The 22,495-nt window shown below is 40.7% G+C and overlaps 1 protein-coding gene across 1 annotated transcript in view; it reads left to right on the top strand.

Annotated features, from left to right (window-relative positions):
* The window catches only part of dock3 (dedicator of cytokinesis 3), a 721,249-nt gene that overhangs the window by 515,123 nt on the left and 183,631 nt on the right, over window positions 1–22,495 (top strand). The window contains exons 26-31 of the mRNA XM_060835046.1: window positions 5,726–5,872; window positions 7,205–7,303; window positions 9,784–9,878; window positions 10,630–10,705; window positions 16,824–16,924; window positions 18,194–18,252. Coding sequence (XP_060691029.1) covers window positions 5,726–5,872; window positions 7,205–7,303; window positions 9,784–9,878; window positions 10,630–10,705; window positions 16,824–16,924; window positions 18,194–18,252 — 577 coding nt within the window. The remainder of the gene's footprint in view (window positions 1–5,725; window positions 5,873–7,204; window positions 7,304–9,783; window positions 9,879–10,629; window positions 10,706–16,823; window positions 16,925–18,193; window positions 18,253–22,495) is intronic.

Below are 22,495 nucleotides of genomic sequence, written 5' to 3'. Positions count from 1 at the left end.
TAGCTAGGGAGAGGAGTTTGGAATAGTGATCTAAACAATGGTTTACTCTTCAGAAAATTTAATTGAAGGACTATATGTCAGACTAGCAGTTTCATGACTCAGCAACGGTGGAAATCTCAGGAGAGGTGGTAGTGAGGTAAAGTCAACTGCATGCATGTGACAAGCTTACATTTGTGGTTTTGGATACTGCCAAGTGACAGCATACGGACAAAACATTGGGAGCCAAGGATAGATCCATGTGGAACACTAGATGTAACCGTATGGAAGCAAAAAGAGAAAAAAATGCATTGTATTTAGCACTGTGGCTATAATTAGACAAATAACAGTGAAACCAGATGCACAGAAGTTCTCATCCTGATATTGGAGGAAGCTGGTGCAAAGAGTTGTGTCAAAGGCTCCAGACAGGTCAAGAAGGATGGGAGGATTAGTTTACCTTTGTCAAAGCCAAATAGGATGTTAATTGTAACTTTGAGAAGAACTGTTTCAGGATTGTAGCATGGGGCAGATGCTGGATTGGAGAAACTCAAACATGGAATTCCAGGATGTATGTGAACAAACTTAAGAGGTGACAGCATGTTCAAGACTTTTGAAGAGGAATGAGAGCTTGGCAAAAGGGTGAATTTGCAAGCACTGTGATATCAAGGATAGGTTTTTAAGGAAAGGATTGATGATGGTAATGGCTAGGATGACGATACCTGAATATAGAAACTTTTTGACAGAAAAGGTTAAATTGAAAAGCAGGAGTAGAAGTTGGGTGACAAGCAATCTTTTGGGAACAGAATTCAGGGGCCATGAGGTGGGTCTCTTAGCCAAGATGGATGTAGAAGAATTCATGAGAGAAAATAAACAAAAAATGAGAGTTCATGGCTGAGGCAGGGTAGTAGGTTTTTAGAGAAATTTTGGACCAGTGGGATTATGTAAGAAAATAACATTTGATTGTCTTAATCCTAGTAAAAAATATGTACATGAGCTGCTCCCATTTATGGTTGGACATAAGGAGGCCAGAGGAAAGAAGTTTAAGAAGATGGTTTTCAGTAGCATAGCCAGGGGTTTATTGCACTACGACATAATCCTGAAATCGTAAGCAATTTTGGCAGGTCAACAGGAGTATTTTATAGTTCAGTCAGGTTTGTACATATTGCACATGCTTTTATTCACTTAGATGTTTGGGAATATGGATCACGACTATATCGGGGGAAGGCATTTAGTAGTGGTAATGGGAAGGCTGAAAGGGAATATTTCTTTTGAGGGACAATGCACCAAACGTTAGTGAGAGGATGAAATTGAGTATATCAGCAGATGCTAAATTATTGTGGCAAACAAAGGTTAGATGGTTGGGATTTTGAAGATGCAGTTGGAAGTGCATTAAGATAATTTTTGTTTTCATAAATGCATACAGAAGGTGGTAGGGTTGCAACTTGGAAGGGAACATGGGTAGGGATTGACAGGAGAAAGTTATTAGAAATTGACTTATCTGTGATTGATATGATGAAACAAGTGAGACTTAAATGGATGACTGTGAATATGGGTTGGTGGAATTTAAATAGATGTTGACATTTAAAGTGGATAAGAAGGCAGATAATTCAGAGAGGAGAGAAAGAATACAGTGAGCTGAGGTAGTAGTTGAAATGTCCCCGAAAAATAAGTGTTTTGATAGGAACTGAACAAAGAAAACAGTTTCAAAATATGATCGTGAATGAGCAAATTTTATCAAACATGGGAGGGGAGTAAGATAATTAAGATTTGGTTGAGAAATAGAACAAGATAATCTGGTCAAAGAAGGAGAATGTGTCAGAGAATTAGGCTGTCACCCGAGGTGTGATCTGGTGATAAAAGTTGAACCACCAACTCTGGTAGTCTCAGTGAGACGAGTTTTAGAAGATCCAAGCAAAGAGACTTAAGGGTTAAGATAGCATCACCCTTGCCAGGTTTCTGTAATGGTAACGATTTCAATTCAGAAATCTCATTCAGGGTTAGATGTGTACAAGGGTTTGAGAGCTGTTCTACTGTTTGAGTCCACAAGTTCAGCAAGGAAATGAATGAGTTGGACAGGAATGAGATGACAGTAGGAGGCACATTAGATGATGAGAGACATCACAGGTTTTTTGGAGGGTAGTGTGTTGACGGATGCAGTATTTTCTTGACAGGATAACTTGCAAATCAGTTGACTTTCAATAATAAATACCTTGTCATACTCCATGTTTTTCATTTATGCCTTTTTTCATAGAAAAGTAACTCAAAAGGATAATGATCTCACTAGAGGCAATAGAATTTCTTTTCAAATTGATTTTTTTTTACTTTTACTTGGAATTATAACTATGTTTAGTATGCTCAAACTGGTCATCAAGAAGCTTAAGGTTTAATGCCTTAATCCTTCATCAATTCTTAGTACCTAATGAACTAAATTGATATTTTACCCACTCTGTTCAATGTATGTTTGGACTGCAAATATTATCTAATACCACACAGTTAAAGCAATCTGTGATTAACACATTCGTCATAGGACTAAACCTTCTTGTGACTGGTATGATTTGTTCAAATTCATCATTATTTTCATCCTTTTGTTTAGAATTTTCTTCAAAGTGTGTTGTTTTGAGAACCCTGCTTCTTTATATTGATCAGTTAATCACAACGATGCTTCAAATCATACCTGAAGCAACTACTGGGTGTTTCTACGGTATTCCATCAACAATTCAGGACAAACAGCCCACTTTTTATAGATTTTAATAGAATCCCGACAGTGTGTAAACAGGCCATTCGGCCCAGCACACCCACACCGATCCTCCGAAGAGCATCCCACCCAGACTCATTCCCCTCCTTATTACTCTGCATTTCCCATGACTAATGCAATTAACCTACACATCCATGAACACTATGGGCAATTTACCATGGCCAGTTCAGCTAACCTGCACATCTTTGGACTGTGGAAGGAAACTGGAGCACCCAGAGGAAACCCACACAAACCTTGAGCAGAACTCCTGGCCGCTAAATTTAATATTCATTCTTTAAGACATCTGAACTATGGCTGCAATGTATGTTGTCTACATATTGCATCTCAGCATCATGCAAGCTTGCTTTGATAGTATATCACAGCCATTTGAACCTGCCACTAGGAAGGACAGGGTTGCAGACCATTCTGATTTAGATATATTTTGAAACTTCATCACTGATAGGCTAAAATCTGGAAATTCTCTACTTAATGTAATCTGGATTTGAGCAATTCAAGGACACCCTTCCTTGCTTCCCCACCATCACAACCACCACTGTCAGATTCATAATCAATGCAACGTTATGAGAGTTAACCACATCCTACGAACAAATTTTATAATTACATCGACTGCTAACAGGATCTGCTGGATCAGTAGGTGTTAAATACCATTACACTGTCCAAGCTAAACCACTTATTTACAATTAAACAAGAACCTTGGAAGCAAAAGAGAACTTAAAAATGTTAGGCTATTCAAGCTGGTAATAGTTCATGAGTGGTTGAACTATCTTTTTAAGATTGCTGCTTTTTGTTTTCGTTTTTTGCAGTTTCTTTTGGAATACTCATATAAGCTGCCTTATATGCCTTGATAAACACAATGTAGTCTCAAAGGTTTTCCTCTAAGATGAGTTAGCGAACTTAGAATTTATGAGTTTTAACTTCCCACAGAGCTCATTATGGCCTTGTCAGGATTGGAAGATTAGTGGTCAGACCCAAAATATTTATCTGTCTGACCTGCTTGAGATAGTTCTCTTTCCATGTAGAAATCAGCCAAACAGAATGATGGACAATGATGTAACCATACACAAAAGCTGTATTTCCTTTCCTTGGTTTCAAGTACTTATATTAACACAAGAATAGACCATAAAGTAAAGAAGCAGAATTAGGTAATTTAGCCCATTGAATCTGCTCCACTTTCAATCATAAGTGATATGTTTCTCAACCCCATTCTCCTGCCTTTTCCCAGTAACCCTGTATCCCCTTACTAGTCAAGAACAGATCTATCTCTGCCTTAAATACACTCGATGACTTGGCCACCACAGCCCACTGCAGAACCCTTTGTCTTCCACAAAGTACCCTCTAGCAGAAGAAATTCCTCTTCAGCTCTAAAGAGTTGTCCCTTCAACCTGAGGCTGTGCCCCTGGGTCCTTATTTGTGGAAGCATCTTCTCCACCTCCATGTTATCTAAGCCCTTAAGTATTTTGTAGGTTTTGGTCAGATCACCCTCAGCCTTCTAAACGCCATCAAGTACATACCCGGAGTCCTCATATGATAAGCCCTTCATCCCCAGGATCATTCTTGTAAAACTCTTCTGGACACTCTCCAATGCCAGCATGTCTTTCCCAAAATTCCAAATGCAGTTTGACCAGCATCTTAAACAGCCTTAGCAGTACATCTCTGCTGTTGTTTTCTAGCCCTCTAGAAATGAATACCAAGATTGCATTTGTCTTCCGAGCCGCTAACTATACCTACCTGTTAACATTAAGAGAATCTTGAAATAGGACTCCCAAGCCCATTTGTGCTTCAGATTTCCAAAGCATTTCCCCATTTGGAAAATAGTCTACACCTCTATTCTTCCTCCCAAAATGTATAACCTCTCACTTTTCCATATTGTGTTCCATCTGCCACTTCTTTGCCCATTCATCTACCATGTCCAAGACCTTCTTGAGCCACCATGCTTCCTCGTCACTACCTGTCCCTCCAACTATCTTTGTGTCATCTGAAAACTTAGCAATAACATCCACTGACTCTCATTTGACCTGCCCTTGATGAAACCATGCTGACTCTACCTATTTTACCATGTTATTCCAAGTACTCCACAATCTCATCCTTAAAAATTGACTCTAAAATCTTACCAACAACCGAGGTCAGGCTAACTGGCATCTAGTTTCCTGTCTCCTGCTTTCCTCCCTCAGGGCTTCTGCCTCGTTCTCCCCTTAGAACATTTCATCTTCCTTGGGATGAATTATTTGCTGGGACTCTTAAATTACACACAGAAGCTCTTGCCATTGCTGCTGCACCATTTTCCTTTCCAGTCAACTTTGGCCAGCTCCTCCCTCATGCCTTTGTAGTTACCTTAACTCAATTGTAATACCGTTACATTGGATTGAGTCTTCTCCCTATCAAGCTATAGGGTGAATTCTATTATATTATGGTAACTGCCCCCTCAAGGTTCCTTCATCTTCAGCTCCCTAATCAAGTCTGCCTCATTACACATCACTAAATCCAGAATTGCCTGTTCCCTAGTAGGCTGTACCATAAACTGTTCTACAAAACCATCTAGACATTCTCTGTATGAGTACGAATACATATGAGTCTGCTCAGCATGCATCTCAAATTTGTTCACAGTTTTAGTCATGATGATTCCAGTCAAATGAAATGTTTTATTTCCTAAACTGTGATCAATATCCTGACGTAAATTGCAGAGAATGTTTGCTACTGGTTTACCATTAACAAAGAAACAGTCGTCTTTTTAAACCTTAACTATTTAATCTCCTCATCAGTAACAGCAGTTAGCACTTACACATCATTTTTATAGCAGCAAATCATCCTGTGACAGTTCACAGGAGCATTATCAAAAATAATTAATTAAAAAAGAAAGAGTTTTTCACTATGTTTAAAATTTGCTCTTATAGACCATGAGTGTTACGGTACTAGGTAACTTGCTAGGTAATCATTATTTCACAAATCTTATACATTTCCTTTTAATGTATTAACTGACATTGTGCTGTGATCCAGGAGTGCTCAGTGTCAGAAGAGGTGGAGATGATGGTTGAGAGCCTTCTTGATGTCCTACTACAGACTCTGCTTGCTATCATGAATAAGTCCCAGATGGCGGAGGCGGTAAGAGGACAGCGTTGCCCACAGTGCACGGCAGAGATAACTGTTAGTAACTAACAATCCTTTTTAATAGTTCTCACCCATGCATGAATTTCTCCCTCCCGCCTCCCAAACCCACACCTCACAAGCCTTTCTGTCTGCAAGATTGTGTATAAATTCAAAATCTCATGTTCACACTTCATCTAGACTCCATATTTAGGTATATTTAGATTGACTGCATTCTGATCCTTAAAGTTGCATTGTTATCTGACAGGATCCAAGGAATTAAGACATGATTTTTGTCATCAGGCAAGCATGATTTCTATTATGCAATGTAGTTGGATGATAATGGGAAATAATTTTGTTTCAACCTGATATCCTTTCAATTATTTTTATTGGAATATTTACACCAAATATATTAAAAAGCTGGTCATTCTGTAAAACTGTGATCCTTTGGTGTTCATATAGAATTAGTGAGGACTTATTGGGCAATTTGCTGACAATGCCTCTTTAAGCGATAAATCATCTGGCAAACTATAACCATTGCGTACACATTTCTGTGACATTTAGCAGACTTCCTAAAAAAAATTAATTTACTGTTGCTGTATTTGAATAAAAGTTTGACATTCATTTCATGACTGACTTCTAGTTAGTCTCAAACCTAAAAGTGTTAAATGACAGCTGAACAATTTATATGTAGTATAAGCAAAATTTGCAGGTTGGCTGCTTTTATAAAGTTCACAAAGATAAGTATAGATGCGGGAAACCACTCAGCCCAATTAGCTCATCTTTCCATATAAATCTACCATCCTCTTATTTTTCCCCTTCTTAGCCCAGGGCTTCTGAAACCAATTACAACACTGTGACTGCTGCCTTGGTAACAGTCAGTTCAGTAGAAACCTCAGATTGAATTTTGGACCCAGTTCAGTATGGCTTTGTGCTGAACTGTACCAATGGGGAAACAAAAATAATAGATATTAATAAACATCAAAATAAATTAAATGAAATAAAGGAAAGTGTGTTTGTTGTCTTTTGACAGACTATTGGGAATTGTAACGTTTCCTGCAATTATAAGCCTTCTATTTTTCACATCAAATAAGAACAAGTTCCTTTCTCATTACACTTCTCCCAGACCTGGAGACTTAGATTGGAGAACTGTGGATTAGAGAACACTAACTCTCCACACCTTAAATGTCAGTTGATCTGGAGCCCTTATGACATACTAAATACAGTTTATTTATGTAGTTTATCAAAGAGTGGCATGCAAATCCATAATAAATCCATAAAACTGTGTGTGCATCATTGTCCTACAACCATTTCAACCCTTATAACTGGGTGTGCCATATGCTATGTTGTGACCTGAGACACTGATGGTTCTACTTTGCTCTGGTTCCCTAGGGGGAGTATGTCACCTGTCTACTATCCCTACTTCGGCAAATGGCAGATAACCACTATCAACAATTGCTTGATAATTTCCAGAGCAAGGAGGAGCTCAAGGTAAAATAATTTGACTGTCAGCCTTCTGTGAGTAACTTAAGTGACAATATGGGTCTTAGATAAAGCAAGATCACCTCAGCATTCACCAGCCCCTGGGAATCAGCTCTGATCGTCATTTTGCACATTCAAAACATGATGCTAGTTTCTCCTTTTAATTTTGTTCCCATATCATTCTTTGGAATAATATAATCCCTTTGAATATCAAGCACAGGGAGCAAGTTTGTTACATTTAACCTTAAGCTTATACAGTCACATATTCTTATTAATTCAAGAGTACCAGGCCATTTCTAATAGATAGTGCAAAAATTAGGAGAATCATGTATCCATCTGTCATATCAGCTAGCTATAAGAAATAAATTGAATAGTTTGAACCCAATTCCAAAGTCGGCATATATCCGCAACAAAACCAATGGCTAGGATAATTAAAAAATTGTAAATTTCACTCAAAAAGATCATCAATGGCTTTATGGCAATGGGGAGGGGGATGCAGGAGCCCCAGATGGGTCTTCTCTCATCAGCATCTCAGTTGTTTGTCCTCTTAACTGCAGAAAAAGCAGAATGCACACAGAATGGTCTTGTCTCTGGATCATGACATAGGGATTCAAGCACAGGTTATTACTCTTGTAGTATAATCAATTCATTTCTGGCGACCACCTACTCAGCCAGGATGTGATTGCTCAAGCAAACAGGTTATGACATGCAACTATTGTAGCTTGACTGGAAACCCTATCTCCTGCAGTATCCCACGGTCCAAGCAATAGGTTAACTAGTTCATCTCCACCAGTTGAGTTCCTTAGGTGATGCCTTGATTGCTTGCTAAAGGGAACAGGACATGAAGCTCAATTAAATTTCTGTGGTAACATCCTTGGTAGTTTTTTTGAGATATGGTGCCTTTGCCTCATTGGATTGGATGTGGAAGTAAGGTCATGCAAATTGGATAACTATCATTGGCTCTGAGCTCAAGTCATATTTTAAGCTTTATTTTTTGCAAAAAAGTTAATTGTTGTGGTTCTGTTCGCCGAGCTGGGAGTTTTTCTTGCAAACGTTTCGTCCCATTTCTAGGTGACATCCTCAGAGCTTGGGAGCCTCCTGTGAAGCGCTTCTGTGCTGATTCCTCCGGCATTTATACTGGTTTGAATCTGCCGCTTCCGGTTGTCAGTTGCTGTCCGCTGCAGTGGCCGGTATATAGGGTCTAGGTCGATTTGTCTGTTGATGGAATTCGTGAATGAGTGCCAGGCCTCTAGGAATTCCCTGGCTGTTCTCTGTTTGGCCTGTCCTATAATGGTGGTGTTGTCCCAATCGAATTCATGTTGTTTGTCATCTGAGTGTATGGCTACTAGGGATAGCTGGTCGTGTCGTTTCGTGGCCAGTTGGTGTTCATGGATGCGGGTTGTTAGCTGTCTTCCTGTTTGTCCTATGTAGTGTTTTGTGCAGTCCTTGCATGGGATTTTGTAAACCACGTTGGTTTTGCTCATGCTGGGAATTGGGTCCTTTGTCCTGGTGAGTTGTTGTCTGAGAGTGGCTGTTGGTTTGTGTGCTGTTATGAGTCCTAGTGGTCACAGCAGTCTGGCTGTCAGATGGGATAGCACTCTAAAAGCTTGCGATTTTGGACTATAACCTGGTGGCTTGTGATTTCTGACTTTGTCCACCCTGGTCCAACACTAGCATCTCCCCATCATAGTGTTGAACAGGTGAAAGTGAGTACAGCAGATGCTGGAGATCAGAGTCAAGATTAGAGTGGTACTGGAAAAATGCAGCAGGTCAGGCAGCATCTGAGGAACAGGAAACTCAACGTTTCAGGCAAGAGCCCTTCATCAGGAATGAGGCCTCATTCCTGATGAAGGGCTTTTGCCCCGAAACGTAAATTTTCCTGCTCCTCGGATGCTGCCTGACCTGCTGTGCTTTTCCAGTACCACTCTAGTGTCGAACAGTCCAACCATAATTAGCTAAGTGATTTGCTTTCATGCTCTCCTCCTGAAGTTCTTCTCCATTTCCTGCTATGCAGCCTGCTAAACGTGGTGCTTTTAATTGGTGGTAATGTTTTTTTAATGTTGACTTAAAACTTAATAATTAAGTTTTAAATTACACATCAAAGAGTTTACCAAAAAAGTAGGTATAGAAAATTGCCCGTGTGAATCAGTTGGCTATATTGATCAGTGAGCCCTACATTCTGTCATGCATTTTACTGTCTTATTAGCTTTTTGCATGGTTGAGTATACCCTTTCTGATTTACTCTGCCTCTGTGATTCCAAGCAATGTAACTGGTACCACTGATCTCTCAGAGGCTAAGCCAGCACTTATTTAATAATGTGCAGGTACCATGCTTGAGGTAACATCAGGCTATTTGGTTTGCTGTTCACTGAATCCTCATCACATTGATCATATCAAAACTACTACAAAATAGAGAACTAATTTAACAAAAAGTTAAACAAAATAGTGCTAACTCAACAAGTTATTTCATGTCTTTCTTTCTCTTTTAGGATTTCTTGTTAAAAATATTTTGTGTGTTCCGTAATTTAATGAAGCTGAGTGTCTACCCACGTGACTGGATGGTAATGAGACTTCTAACCAGCAAGTAAGTTGACTGAAGTGACTCAAGTAAGTACATGTTGTCAAGGAACTTAAAATATGTCTGGTCACAAATATCCCACTATACCTCTTTAGTAAAACAAATTATAGATTTTGAGTTTGGCTTCCTCTATCCTCCGATCCGCCACCTCTCCTATAGATTGCTCTGTGTGGTATTTACCTAAGTGGCCATTCTTCATGTGCAAGCATAGGCACTAAATTTTGGCAGGCTATTCAATTATGCAGTCCTCAGAATGCAATCCCGTATTGACCCCATATGTACATTTGAGCATGAACAAACATGCCTTCACAGATTTACATGCACACCGATAACTGGTTAGGAAACAGGAGGTGGAGGACCTTAGCTTCCTTTCCTAACCCAAAACATGGGGGTCAATTGTAATGTATCTACACGTTTAGTTGTAATCTGAAAGAAAAAGGCAAGTTATTATTTCAGGTGGGTGCTTTAATCAAAACTATTTTCTATTGATCTATCTCAGTTTAATTCCAAGATTTTGTTTTTCCCAACACTGATGTAATGTCAGGCTTATCAATAATCTAGAGCGAAGAAAAACAATACTATGAATGAGGATTGAGACAGAAGCTATGAAATCAATAAAAACACATTGGCATATATATTTGAAAATTTATGAAATGAAAAGTTGTTTTTGAATAAGGAGATTAATGGACATCATCTGTGATTTCAAATTCTGACTTCTGACTAGCCTTAGATTTACCTTTGTGTATTTATTTTGCAGCATAATTGTTACAACAGTTCAATATCTGTCTCCTGCATTACACAAGAACTTCACAGAAGCAGATTTCGATTTCAAGGTGAGTTGGTTTCTTAATTTTTACAAAATAACAAAATAAAATTGTCTTAAATGGCCACCACATTTCATGTGAACCCATCTGTGTGTTTTGTTCACCTGCAGCTTTCTTTGGACTTAAAATAACTGTCTCCTTGTATAACAGGGACTCACTCAGTTCAGATCCAACTTTAATGCAATGTTTCGATGTGGATTATCTAGGATAGCCTTGGCAAAGGAGGAAAAATTTTAACTAAGGTTCCTACCCATTATTTTGTAGTGATTATAATGTTGAAAATACAAGTATGTGAATATCAATTAAGGTTTACATAATGCCACCTCCATGATATAATGTTCTGTCAGCATGGGATTTAAACCCTGATCTCAGAATTCCAACTTCCAACAGAGCTCAAACTCCCAGGAATACAAGGCGTAAAGAGATGGTGGGGTGGATTGAGGATCCGTAATGGTTGGGTGCAGATATGTGGGAGACTTTTAAAGAGAGGTTGATTAGAGTTCAGGAGAGATATGTTCCTGTGAAAATGAGGGATAGAAATGGCAAGATTAGGGAACCATGGATGACAGGTAAAATTGTGAGACTAGCAAAGAGGAAAAAGGATGCGTACATAAGGTCTAGGTGACTGAAGACAGACGTATCTTAGAAAGAACATTGGGACTGTAAGACCAATCTGAAACAAGGAATTAAAAGAGCGAAAAGGTGTCATGAGAGATCCTTAGTGAGCAGGGTTTAAGAAAACCCCAAAGCTTTTTATTCATTTTTAAGGAGTAAGAGGGTAACTAGGGAAAGGGTTGGCCCATTCAAAGACAAAGGAGGGAAGGTATGCGTGGAGTCAGAGAAAGTGGGTGAAATTCTTAATGAATCAGGGGCGGCACGGTGGCACAGTGGTTAGCACTGCTGCCTCACAGCGCCAGGGACCTGGGTTCGATTCCCGCCTCAGGCGACTGACTGTGTGGAGTTTGCACGTTCTCCCTGTGTCTGCGTGGGTTTCCTCCGGGTGCTCCGGTTTCCTCCCACAGTCCAAAGATGTGCGGGTCAGGTGAATTGGCCATGCTAAATTGCCCGTAGTGTTAGGTAAGGGGTATATGTAGGGGTAGGGGTATGGGTGGGTTGCGCTTCGGCGGGTCGGTGTGGACTTGTTGGGCCGAAGGGCCTGTTTCCACACTGTAAGTAATCTAATTGTTTGCATCGGTATTCACCAAGGAGAGGAACATGGCGGATGTTGAGCATAGATCTTTAATTACTCTAGGTCAAGTCAGCATAAGAAGGGAGGAAGTGTTGTGTATTCTAAAAGGCATTAAGGAGGACAAGTCCCCAGGTCCAGATGGGAATCTATCCCAAGTTACTAAGGGAAGTGAGAGAGGAAATAGTTGGGGCTTTAACAGATATCTTTGAAGCAATCTTGAACATGAGAGAGGTCCTAGAGGACTGTAGAATTGCTAATATTGTCCCCTTGTTTAAGAACGATAGCAGGGATAATCCAGGTAATCACAGACCTGTGAGGCTAACGTCAGTGGTAGGGAAACTACTGGAGAAGATACTGAGGGTTAGGACATATACCCATTTGGAAGAAAATAGGCTCATCAGTGATAGGCAGCATGGTTTTGTGCAGGGAAGGTTATGTTTAACAAACCTAATAAAATTTTTTGAAGAGGTGATAAAGTTGATTGATGGAGGAGGAGTTGGAGATGTCATATACATGGACTTCAGTAAGGCGTTTGATAAGGTTCCCCATGGTAGGCTGATGAAGAAGGTGAAGTCCCATGGGGTCCAGGGTATTCTTGCTAGGTGGATAGACAACTGGTTGGATAACAGGAGACGGAGAGTAGTAGTGGAAGGGAGCTTCTCAAAATAGAGACCTGTGACCAATGCTGTCCCACAGGGATCCGTGCTGGGATCACTGTTGTTTGTGATATACATCAATGATTCGGAGGAAGGTATTGGTTGCCTCATTAGCAAGTTTGCAGATGATACTAAGATTGGTGAACTAGCAGATAATGAAGGAGGGTGTCAGAGAATGCAGCAGAACCTAGATAGATTGGAGAGTTGGGCAGAGAAATGGCAGATGGAGGTCAATCCGGACAAATGCGAGGTGATACATTTTGGAAGATGCAATTCAAAAGCAAACTATACAGTAAATGGAAAAGTCCTGTGGAAAATTGATGTACTGAGGGATCCAGGTGTTCAGGTCCATTGTTCCCTGAAGATGGCAATGCAGGTCAGTAGAGTGGTCAAGAAAGCATACAGCATGCTTTCCTTCATCGGATGGGGTATTTGACACAAGGGTTGGCAAGTCATGTTACAGTTGTATAAGACTTTGGTTTGGCCACATTTGGAATACTGCATACAGTTCTGGTTGCCACAGTGCCAAAAGGGTGTGGATGCTTTGGAGAGGGTGCAGAGGATGTTCACCAGAATGTTGCCTGGTATGGAGGGTGTTAGCTCTGAGAAGAGGTTGTATCGATTAGGATTATTTTCATTGGAAAGAAAGAGGTTCGGGGAGACTGATTGAGGCATAATAAAGAGAGACATAGACAGAGTGGATAGCAAGAAACATTTTTCCCAGAGTGGAGGACTCAATTACAAGAGGTCATGGTTCAAAGTGAGAGGGGAAAGGTTTAGGGAAGATATATGTGGAATGTTCCTCACGCAGAAATTGGTGGGTGCCTGGAATGCATTACCAGTGGAGGTGGTAGGGCTGGGAACGATAGTGTCATTTAAGATGTATCTAGGCAGATACATGAATTGTCAGGGAGCAAAGGGATTCAGATCCTTAAAAACTAGGCGACAACTTTAGATCCAGGATCTGAATCAGCGCAGGCTTGGAGGGCTGAAGGGCCTGATGCTATGCTGTAAGGTTCTTTGTTTTTTGTTTTTAATTCAGACAGGCGAAATCCAGTAGATTATTTGAGAATCCCCAATTCTGTGAGCATTTCGGACAATTTGCCATAATCTTGATGTTTAGAGTTTGATGGTACCTCTCTAAAATTCCTTGTGTTTGCTAATGATGTGCAGCTGACTTCAATTATTTTATACCCAAACTGCTACTGATTTCCTGGAAAAATTCAGACATGAAATTAAAACCTTGCTCTGACTATACATCAAGTGGTGATCTAAACCAGTATAAAGTGTTAATTCTTCCATCACTACCCTAGCTATAGTTCTTAAAGGGATAGCCTCTGGATATCAAGTTGTCATGTCCATAACTATTAGGATGTACTGACGTCCTGCTTTTGATTTTGGTAATGGGCCTACATAACCTACTAATGCTTGACTAAATGGTTCTTCAGAATCTGATATCGATATCAAAAGTACATTTTGATGTTGAGCTTTTTTTACTACCTGATATGTATGATAACTTTTACAGAACTACGCTTCATCTTTATGAAGTCCTGGCCATGTCACATACTTGTTGTTTGCTCCTACATGTTCCTATTTGTCTTGCCATAGGAACTTCATGTGCTATTCGCAATATCTCCTTAGGATATCTGGGCAGTCCCACTATATTATGAGTAGCCAACTATTCTTTCTCTACAAACCTGAGAGGATGTCTCCACTTTATCAAAACTCCATTTCTTATGTGGTAACACTCTGGTTAACCTTTCAGCCTCAGATTTAGTGTGAACTGTCTTTAGTAACTTACTTAACTCTGGACCTCTTCCTGAGCCTCAATTAATGAACACATGTCAAACACTTCCTTTGAGCTATCATCCTTCTTAAATAGAATATCAGCTATCGAATATCTGCTTGTGGTATGACTGCACCCTTTAATGATGGACTTTGTTTGGCAATTGCCCTGGTCACCACACATAATAGAAAAATACTCAGGATCTATTCCTGCAACCATACAGTTTCTTTAGCCTCAATTAGACTCTCTGTTCTTATAGGCAAAGCTATGACTTTTATTCATGCCTGATGATTCCCCAGAAGTAAGCTAACTCCAATCATAGATAATTTTGCAGCTACCTTGACTACCATTGGTCCAGAGACCAACCTACACTCTAATTGCACCTTGTACAATGGAGCTGTAATATATTCTCCTTCTATCCCATTTACCAACACTTTGGCTTTCAATGAATTCTCTGGAGGGAAAACTGAATCCTTCTCCAACAAGAGAGTTTGAGTAGTCTCTGTATCTCTCAGAATTGTTATGGGCATGGATTCTACCTTTGAAGATAAAGGGATTAGCTTTCCTTTACAGCAAATCTTCTCATGTCTCTCATCTACCTTATGTATTTCTTCTGCACTCACTACAGTGTTTGCCTCCGGTATCCTAGTTATAGGCAAAGGTACAAGTTCTAATATGAGTTTCCCTTTCAACTTCTAACATTGTAAATGAATGTGTTCCACTTGCAGTGGAAACACCTTGGCTTCTGATTCTCATCTCCACCTTTAGCACTTTCCTTTCTGATCTGAGGAAACCACTGTGAGATATTCCCAGCAATCCATGCCTTACCTTGCCTTCCTTTCACGCTTATTTTGTATAGTTTTTGAATTTATGAGAATGATTTTAAAAAGAGTTTAACTTTGTAATCATCAGCCATTATCATTACCTGTCTAGCAGTAGCAGCCCTTTGGTCCTCAACATGAGTTCTTAATACAAAAAATAGTGAGTTTTTAAATTCCTCTGAGGGAATAACCTCTCCAAGAGTTTTGTATATAGTTTCACCTTCTAGTGTTCTCATTCTCCTATCAAAATTAATTCGCTTAATCTTTTCAAATTTAGTAAAGGCCGGTTAAGACTTCTTCCATAAAGTCTGACACCTTTGCCTATATGCCTCAATCACTAACATCATTTGCAGTCGATATAGTCTTTCCCACTGCATCACTTATACAGTCATACAGCATGGAAGTAGATCCTTCGATTCAACTCATCCATACGAACCAAATTTCCCAAACTAAACTATCGGTCTGTGTATGGCCCATATCCCTCTTAAAACTTTTCTGTTCATGTATTTCTTCAAATGTTTTGTAATGTTGTAACTGTATATACATCTGCCATTTCCTTTGGCAACTCATGGAGCACATAAGAACCACTCTCTGTGAGAAGATGTTGCTCCACAGATCCCTTTTAAATCTTTCTCCTCTCACCTTATGCCCCTAGTTTAAACTTTGCCACTCAAGGAAAGAGAACTTTACGATTCACTTTCCCTATGCCCCTCTTGATTTTATAAGCTTCTATAAGTTTGCCCCTCAACCTTCAACACTCCAGTGAAAAAAAAGGCCCAGCCTCTCCCTATAACTCAAACTGTCCAGTCTTAGCAACATACTTGTAAATCTGTTCTGAGCCATTTCAAGTTTCACAACATCCACTGGAGGGAGACCAGAATTGAACACAATATTCCAAAAGTGGCCGAGCCAATATTTTGCACTGACACAACATGACTTCCCAGCTCCTATACTCATTGTCTTTCCCTTTTTTTGTCATCTGCAAATTTGGCTATTATACATTCACTTTATTCATCCAAGTCATTCGGATATATTGTAAATAGTTGTGGCGCTCCACTAATTACAGGTTGCCATCTTGAAAATGTCCTCTTTATCCCAGCCATCCTTGTTTTTGATGAATCCCACTTATATTCTTTTTATCATTCTCAATTGAGCATAATATTGCACTGCCTGTCCGCAGAAATTGCTCCTTGTCTTTCTCTATCTACTATGTTACTTTAACAAATAAAGTTAAATTCCATTCAGTTGGAGTGAGACTTTGTCTTGATTTAAAAATCTAACCTATTTGACACCTCATTTAAGGAAGTAAATCTACATGTGTTTAAGTGGATTTATAAACTCTGCACGCCTGCTTTGATCCAATAAGTCGTTCTCAAAGGTAGTCAATTTGGCAATACAATAATAATATTCATTGTTTGGCTGTTCAAAACCAACTCTGTAATTGTTCTAAATTCAAAGAAAACCTTATAGAGTAAAATCTGCAATATGTTTCTAAGAGAGTCTGTGAAAGATGGTATCTGTCAGAGTTTGACAGAATGATCAGAGAGATGGCTTTGTGATGGAGATGTTTACCTTATTGCTATTGAATTAGTACAACATTCTGATATTGTTGTACTTAGATAACTGCAACTTATTGTTCTTGTTGGATAGCTGTCACTGTGATCCATTTCTATAGGTGTGGAATTCGTACTTTAGTTTGGCTGTACTGTTTATAAATCAGCCAAGTCTTCAACTGGAGCATGCCACACCTGCCAAAAGGAAGAAGATCTTGGACAGGTGAGTACAGTCAATGTTGGCATCTTCCAGGAAAACATTACTGGACTCGATGAACAGCCTGAGCCAAGAATTAAAGTTTTGAGTAGAAGGAAGCCCGCATTGTATAAGCTAGATATGAAATGTACAGTAAAAAATAATAGCTAGATCAACAAAAATAAATTTTCCAAGGTACTTCACAAAAACATTATAAAGGAGAATTTGACACTAGGTCATCTAAACTTATAATAGGGAAGAGGACTTGAAGGCTGGAAAAAGAGGTAATATTTATGTCCTAAATGAAGGGGAGAAAGAAATAAAGAGATGAGGTGGTTTAGAAGGAAATTCCAGGAGCTGCGTAGCTGAAGGTATGGCTCCCAGTAGTGGAACAATTAACATCAGGATTGTGCAAGAGGCCAAAATTAGCTGAGTACTGATCTCTCAAAGGGTTGGAAAGACGATTAATGGATAGGGAGGGGATTTTAAAATAAGAGTGAGAATTTCAAAATCAAGATAAAACTTAACCAAGAGACAGTGTACTGTAGATCAGTGAGCACACAGGTTGATAGTCATTGAGAGGTTAAGCAGGAGTGAGTCGGTCTCTTCAACTTTAGAGGTAACTAAGGCATGGATGAGAGATTTAGTAGCAGATGAGCTGAGGCCGTGGCAGAATTGGGGTGTATTATTAAAGGTGAAAATGAGCAATCTTACAAATGTCATCGATATGTGGTTGGAAGCACATATTGATGTTAGATATGGCACCAATGTTGTAGACAGGCAGGTTCAGCCATAGTTTGTTGCCAGGGAGACAGAGAATTCCATGGCTAGGGAGCAGGAGTTGTAGTGTGGACTGAAGGTGGTGATTTTAAATATTCCCAATATTTAGTTATAAGATATTTTTTATTTATCCAATATGGATATCAGAAAGCAATCTGATAATTTAACTACAGTGGATGTGTTGAGAAAGCAATGAGATGGAGCTGAATACCCTCAAAATGAAAAATAACATTTGTACTTTCGGATGATGTCTCAAATAAAAAATAGGAGGAAAACAAGGTTGATCCATAATCATGCAGGAGCTTGAAGGAAAGCCACTGTAAGTGAAGTTCTCACTCTGATTTAAATGAAGCAAAATGAGAATCAATAATAATGCAAAAAATTACCGACTTTCTTTTTTTCCTGATGATGGGGCCAAGCACTAAGAGATGGAATCAGCCATATTTTGTTGCATATTTACTGTGTAAAGTCTATCTTTGCGTTGATGTGCATTCATTCATATTCTCTTCCTGGCAGGTATGGTGATATGAGAGTGATGATGGCCTATGAACTCTTCAGCATGTGGCAGAATCTGGGTATGCTGTCATTATTTGACTTGGTATAAAATCTGTGACAAATATATGAGGGGAATCTAAATAATATATTACAGATCCTTCAGAAATGAGATAACAAGAATCTAGAGAAAGTATATTCCTGTCAGGGTGAAAGGGAAGGCTGGTAGGTATAGGAAATGCTGGATGACTAAAGAAATTGAGGGTTTGGTTAAGAAAAAGAAGGAAGCATATGTCAGGTATAGACAGGATAGATCGAGTGAATCCTCGGAAGAGTATAAAGAAAATAGGAGTATACTTAAGAGGGAAATCAGGAGGGCAAAATGGGGACATGAGATAGCTTTGGCAAATACAATTAAGGAGAATCCAAAGGGTTTTTACAAATATATTAAGGACAAAGGGGTAACTAGGGAGAGAATAGGGCCCCTCAAAGATCAGCAAGGCGGCCTTTGTGTGGAGCCACAGAAAATGGGGGAGATGGCTTGAAGTGTGTATACTTCAATGTGAGAAGTATACAAAATAAGGTAGGTGAACTTGCAGCGTGGGTTGGTACTTGGGAGTTCGATGTTGTGGCTATTACGGAGACATGGGTAGAACAGGGACAAGATTGGTTGTTGCAGGTTCCAGGGTTTAAATGTTTCAGTAGGGTCAGAGGTGGGGGTAAAAGAGGGGGAGGTGTGGCATTGCTTGTCAAAGTATTACAGCAGTGGAAAGGACGATGGATGAAGACTCGCCATCTGAGGTAGTTTGGGCTGAGCTTAGAAATAGGAAAGGTGAGGTCACCCTGTTAGGAGTTTTCTACAGGCCTCCTAATAGTGCTAGAAATGTAGAAGAAAGGATTGCGAGGATGATTCAGGAGAAGAGTGAAAGTAATAGGGTGATTGTTATGGGTGTTTTAACTTTCCAGATATTGACTGGGAAAGCTATAGCTCGAGTACGTTAGATGGGTCGGTGTTTGTCCAATGTGTGCAGGAGGGTTTCCTGACACAATATGTAGACAGGCCAACAAGAGGTGAGGCCATACTGGATTTGGTTCTGGGTAACGAACCAGGCCAGGTGTTAGAATTGGAGGTAGGTGAGCACTTTGGGGACAGTGACCACAATTCGGTGACTTTTACTCTAGTGATGGAGAGGGATAAGTGTGCACTACAGGGCAAGAGTTATAGCTGGGGGCAGGGAAATTATGATGCGGTGAGGCATGACTTAGGATGCGTGGCTTGGAAAAGTAGGCTTCAAGGGAAGGGTGCAATCGCTATGTGGAGCTTGTTCAAGGAACAACTACGGAGTGTCCTTGATAAGTATGTACCTGTCAGGCAGGGAGGAAAGAGTCGTGTGAGGGAGCCGTGGTTTAATAAGGAATTGGAATCCCTTGTTAAAGGGAAGAGGGCGGCCTATGTAAAGATGAGGCATGAACATTCAGTTGGGGCGATTGAGAGTTATAAGTTGATGGATTATGTTCATCTTGGAGCGCAGTTACTAGCGGTGTACCACAAGGATCTGTTTTGGGACCATTGCTTTTTGTTATCTTTATAAATGATCTAGAGGAAGGACTTGAAAGCTGGGTAAGCAAGTTTGCGGATGACACAAAAGTCGGTGGAGTTGTGGATAGTGAGGAAGGAAGTGGTAGGTTACAGCGGGATATAGATAAGTTGCAGAGCTGGGCGGAAATGTGGCAAATGGAATTCAATGTAGCTAAGTGCGAAGTCGTTCACTTTGGTAGGAATAACAAGATGATGGATTACTGGGCTAATGGTAGGCTACTTGGTAGTGTGGATGAGCAGAGGGATCTTGGTGTCCATGTACACAGATCTCTGAAAGTTGCCACCCAGGTAAATAGTGCTGTGAGGAAGGCATATGGTGTACTGGGCTTTATTGGCAGAGGAATTGAGTTCCGGAGTCCTGAGGTCATGTTGCAGTTGTATAAGACTCTGGTGCGGCCTCATCTGGAGTATTGTGTGCAGTTTTGGTCGCCATACTATAGGAAGGATGTGGAAGCTTTAGAACGAGTGCAGAGGAGGTTTACCAGGATGTTGCCTGGAATGGTAGGAAAATCTTATGAGGAAAGGCTGAGGCACTTGGGGCTGTTCTCATTGGAGAAGAGAAGGTTTAGGGGAGATCTGATAGAAGTGTATAAGATGATTAGGGGTTTAGATAGGGTAGATACTAAGAACCTTTTACTGCTAATGGAGTCAGGTGTTACTAGGGGACATAGCTTTAAATTAAGGGGTGGTAGGTATAGGACCGATGTTAGGGGTAGATTCTTCACACAGCGGGTTGTGAGTTCATGGAATGCCCTGCCCGTATCAGTGGTGAACTCTCCTTCTTTATGGTCATTTAAGCGGGCATTGGATAGGCATTTGGAAGTTATTGGGCTAGTATAGGTTAGGTAGGATTCGGTCGGCGCAACATCGAGGGCCGAAGGGCCTGTACTGCGCTGTATCCTTCTATGTTCTAAGTTAGCCAGGAAGGATCTAAAGAGAGAGCTAAGAGCAGCAAGGAGGGGACATGAAAAGTCCTTGGTTAATAGGATTAGGGAAAACCCAAAGGCTTTCTATAGGTATGTCAAGAATAAAAGGATGACTAGGGTAGGAATAGGTCCCGTCAAGGATAGTAGTGGGAAGTTGCGTGTGGAGGCTGAAGAAATTGGGGAGACACTGAATGAATACTTTTCATCAGTATTCACTCAGGAACAGGACATTGTTGCTGATGTGAATATTGAGTCACAATTAATTAGAATGGATGGCTTTGAGATATTTAGGGAAGAGGTGTTAGAAATTCTGGAAAGGGTGAAAATAGATAAGTCCTAGGATTCTCTGGGAAGCAAGGGAGGAGATTGCAGAGCCATTGGCCTTGATTTTTATGTCCTCGTTGTCTCCAGGAATAGTGCCAGAAGACTGGAGGATAGCAATTGTGATTCCCTTGTTCAAAAAGGGGAGTAGGGATAACCCTAGTAACTATAGGCCGGTGAGTCTTACCTCTGTTGTGGGCAAAGTCTTAGAGAGAATTGTAAGGGATAGGATTTATGAACATCTGGATAGGAATAATGTGATCAAGGATAGTCAGCATGGTTTTGTGAAGGGCCGGTCGTGCCTCACAAACCTTATTGAATTCTTTGAGAAGGTGACTAAGGAGGTGGACGAGGGTAAAGCGGTTGATGTGGTGTATATGGATTTTAGTAAGGTGTTTGATAAGGTTCCCCATGGTAGGCTACTGCAAAAAATACGGAGGTATGGCATTGAGGGGGAGTTGGAGGTTTGGATTAGGAATTGGCTGGCTGGAAGAAGACAGAGGGTAGTAGTTGAAGGTAAAGGTTCATCTTGGAGTGCAGTTACCAGCGGTGTTCCGCAAGGATCTGTTTTGGGACCATTGCTGTTTGTCATTTTTATAAATGACCTGGAGGAGGGGCTAGAAGGTTGGGTGAGCAAGTTTGTGGATGATACGAAAGTCGGTGGAGTTGCTGACAGTGAGGAAGGATGTAGCAGGTTACAGCGGGATATAGATAAGCTGCAGAGCTGGGCAGAAAGGTGGCAAATGGAGTTCAATGTAGCTAAGTGTGAAGTGATTCACTTTGGTAAGAGTAACAAGAAGATGGAGTACTGGGCTAATGGTCGGATACTTGGTAGTGTGGATGAGCAGAGGGATCTTGGTGTCCATGTACACAGATCTCTGAAAGTTGCCACCCAGGTAAATAGTGCTGTGAAGAAGGCCTATGGTGTACTGGCTTTTATTGGTAGTGGAATTGAGTTCCGGAGTCCTGAGATCATGTTGCAGTTGTATAAGACTCTGGTGCGGCCGCATCTGGAGTATTGTGTGCAGTTTGTGTGGTGGGCGGCACGGTGGCACAGTGGTTAGCACTGCTGCCTCACAGCGCCTGAGACCCGGGTTCAATTCCCGACTCAGGCGACTGACTGTGTGGAGTTTGCACGTTCTCCCCGGGTCTGCGTGGGTTTCCTCCGGGTGCTCCGGTTTCCTCCCACAGTCCAAAGATGTGCGGGTCAGGTGAATTGGCCATGCTAAATTGCCCGTAGTGTTAGGTAAGGGGTAAATGTAGGGGTATGGGTGGGTTGCGCTTCGGCGGGTCGGTGTGGACTTGTTGGGCCGAAGGGCCTGTTTCCACACTGTAAGTCTAATCTAATTTTGGTCGCCATCCTATCGGAAGGATGTGGAGGCACTGGAACGGGTGCAGAGGAGGTTTACCAGGATGTTGCCTGGTATGGTAGGAAGATCGTATGAGGAAAGGCTGAGGCACTTGGGGCTGTTTTCATTG

This window comes from Hemiscyllium ocellatum, chromosome 14, assembly GCF_020745735.1.
Source record: "Hemiscyllium ocellatum isolate sHemOce1 chromosome 14, sHemOce1.pat.X.cur, whole genome shotgun sequence".
Lineage (NCBI taxonomy): Eukaryota > Metazoa > Chordata > Chondrichthyes > Orectolobiformes > Hemiscylliidae > Hemiscyllium > Hemiscyllium ocellatum.
Note: the sequence above shows the minus strand (reverse complement) of the source record. Positions and strands in the feature narration are given on the sequence as shown.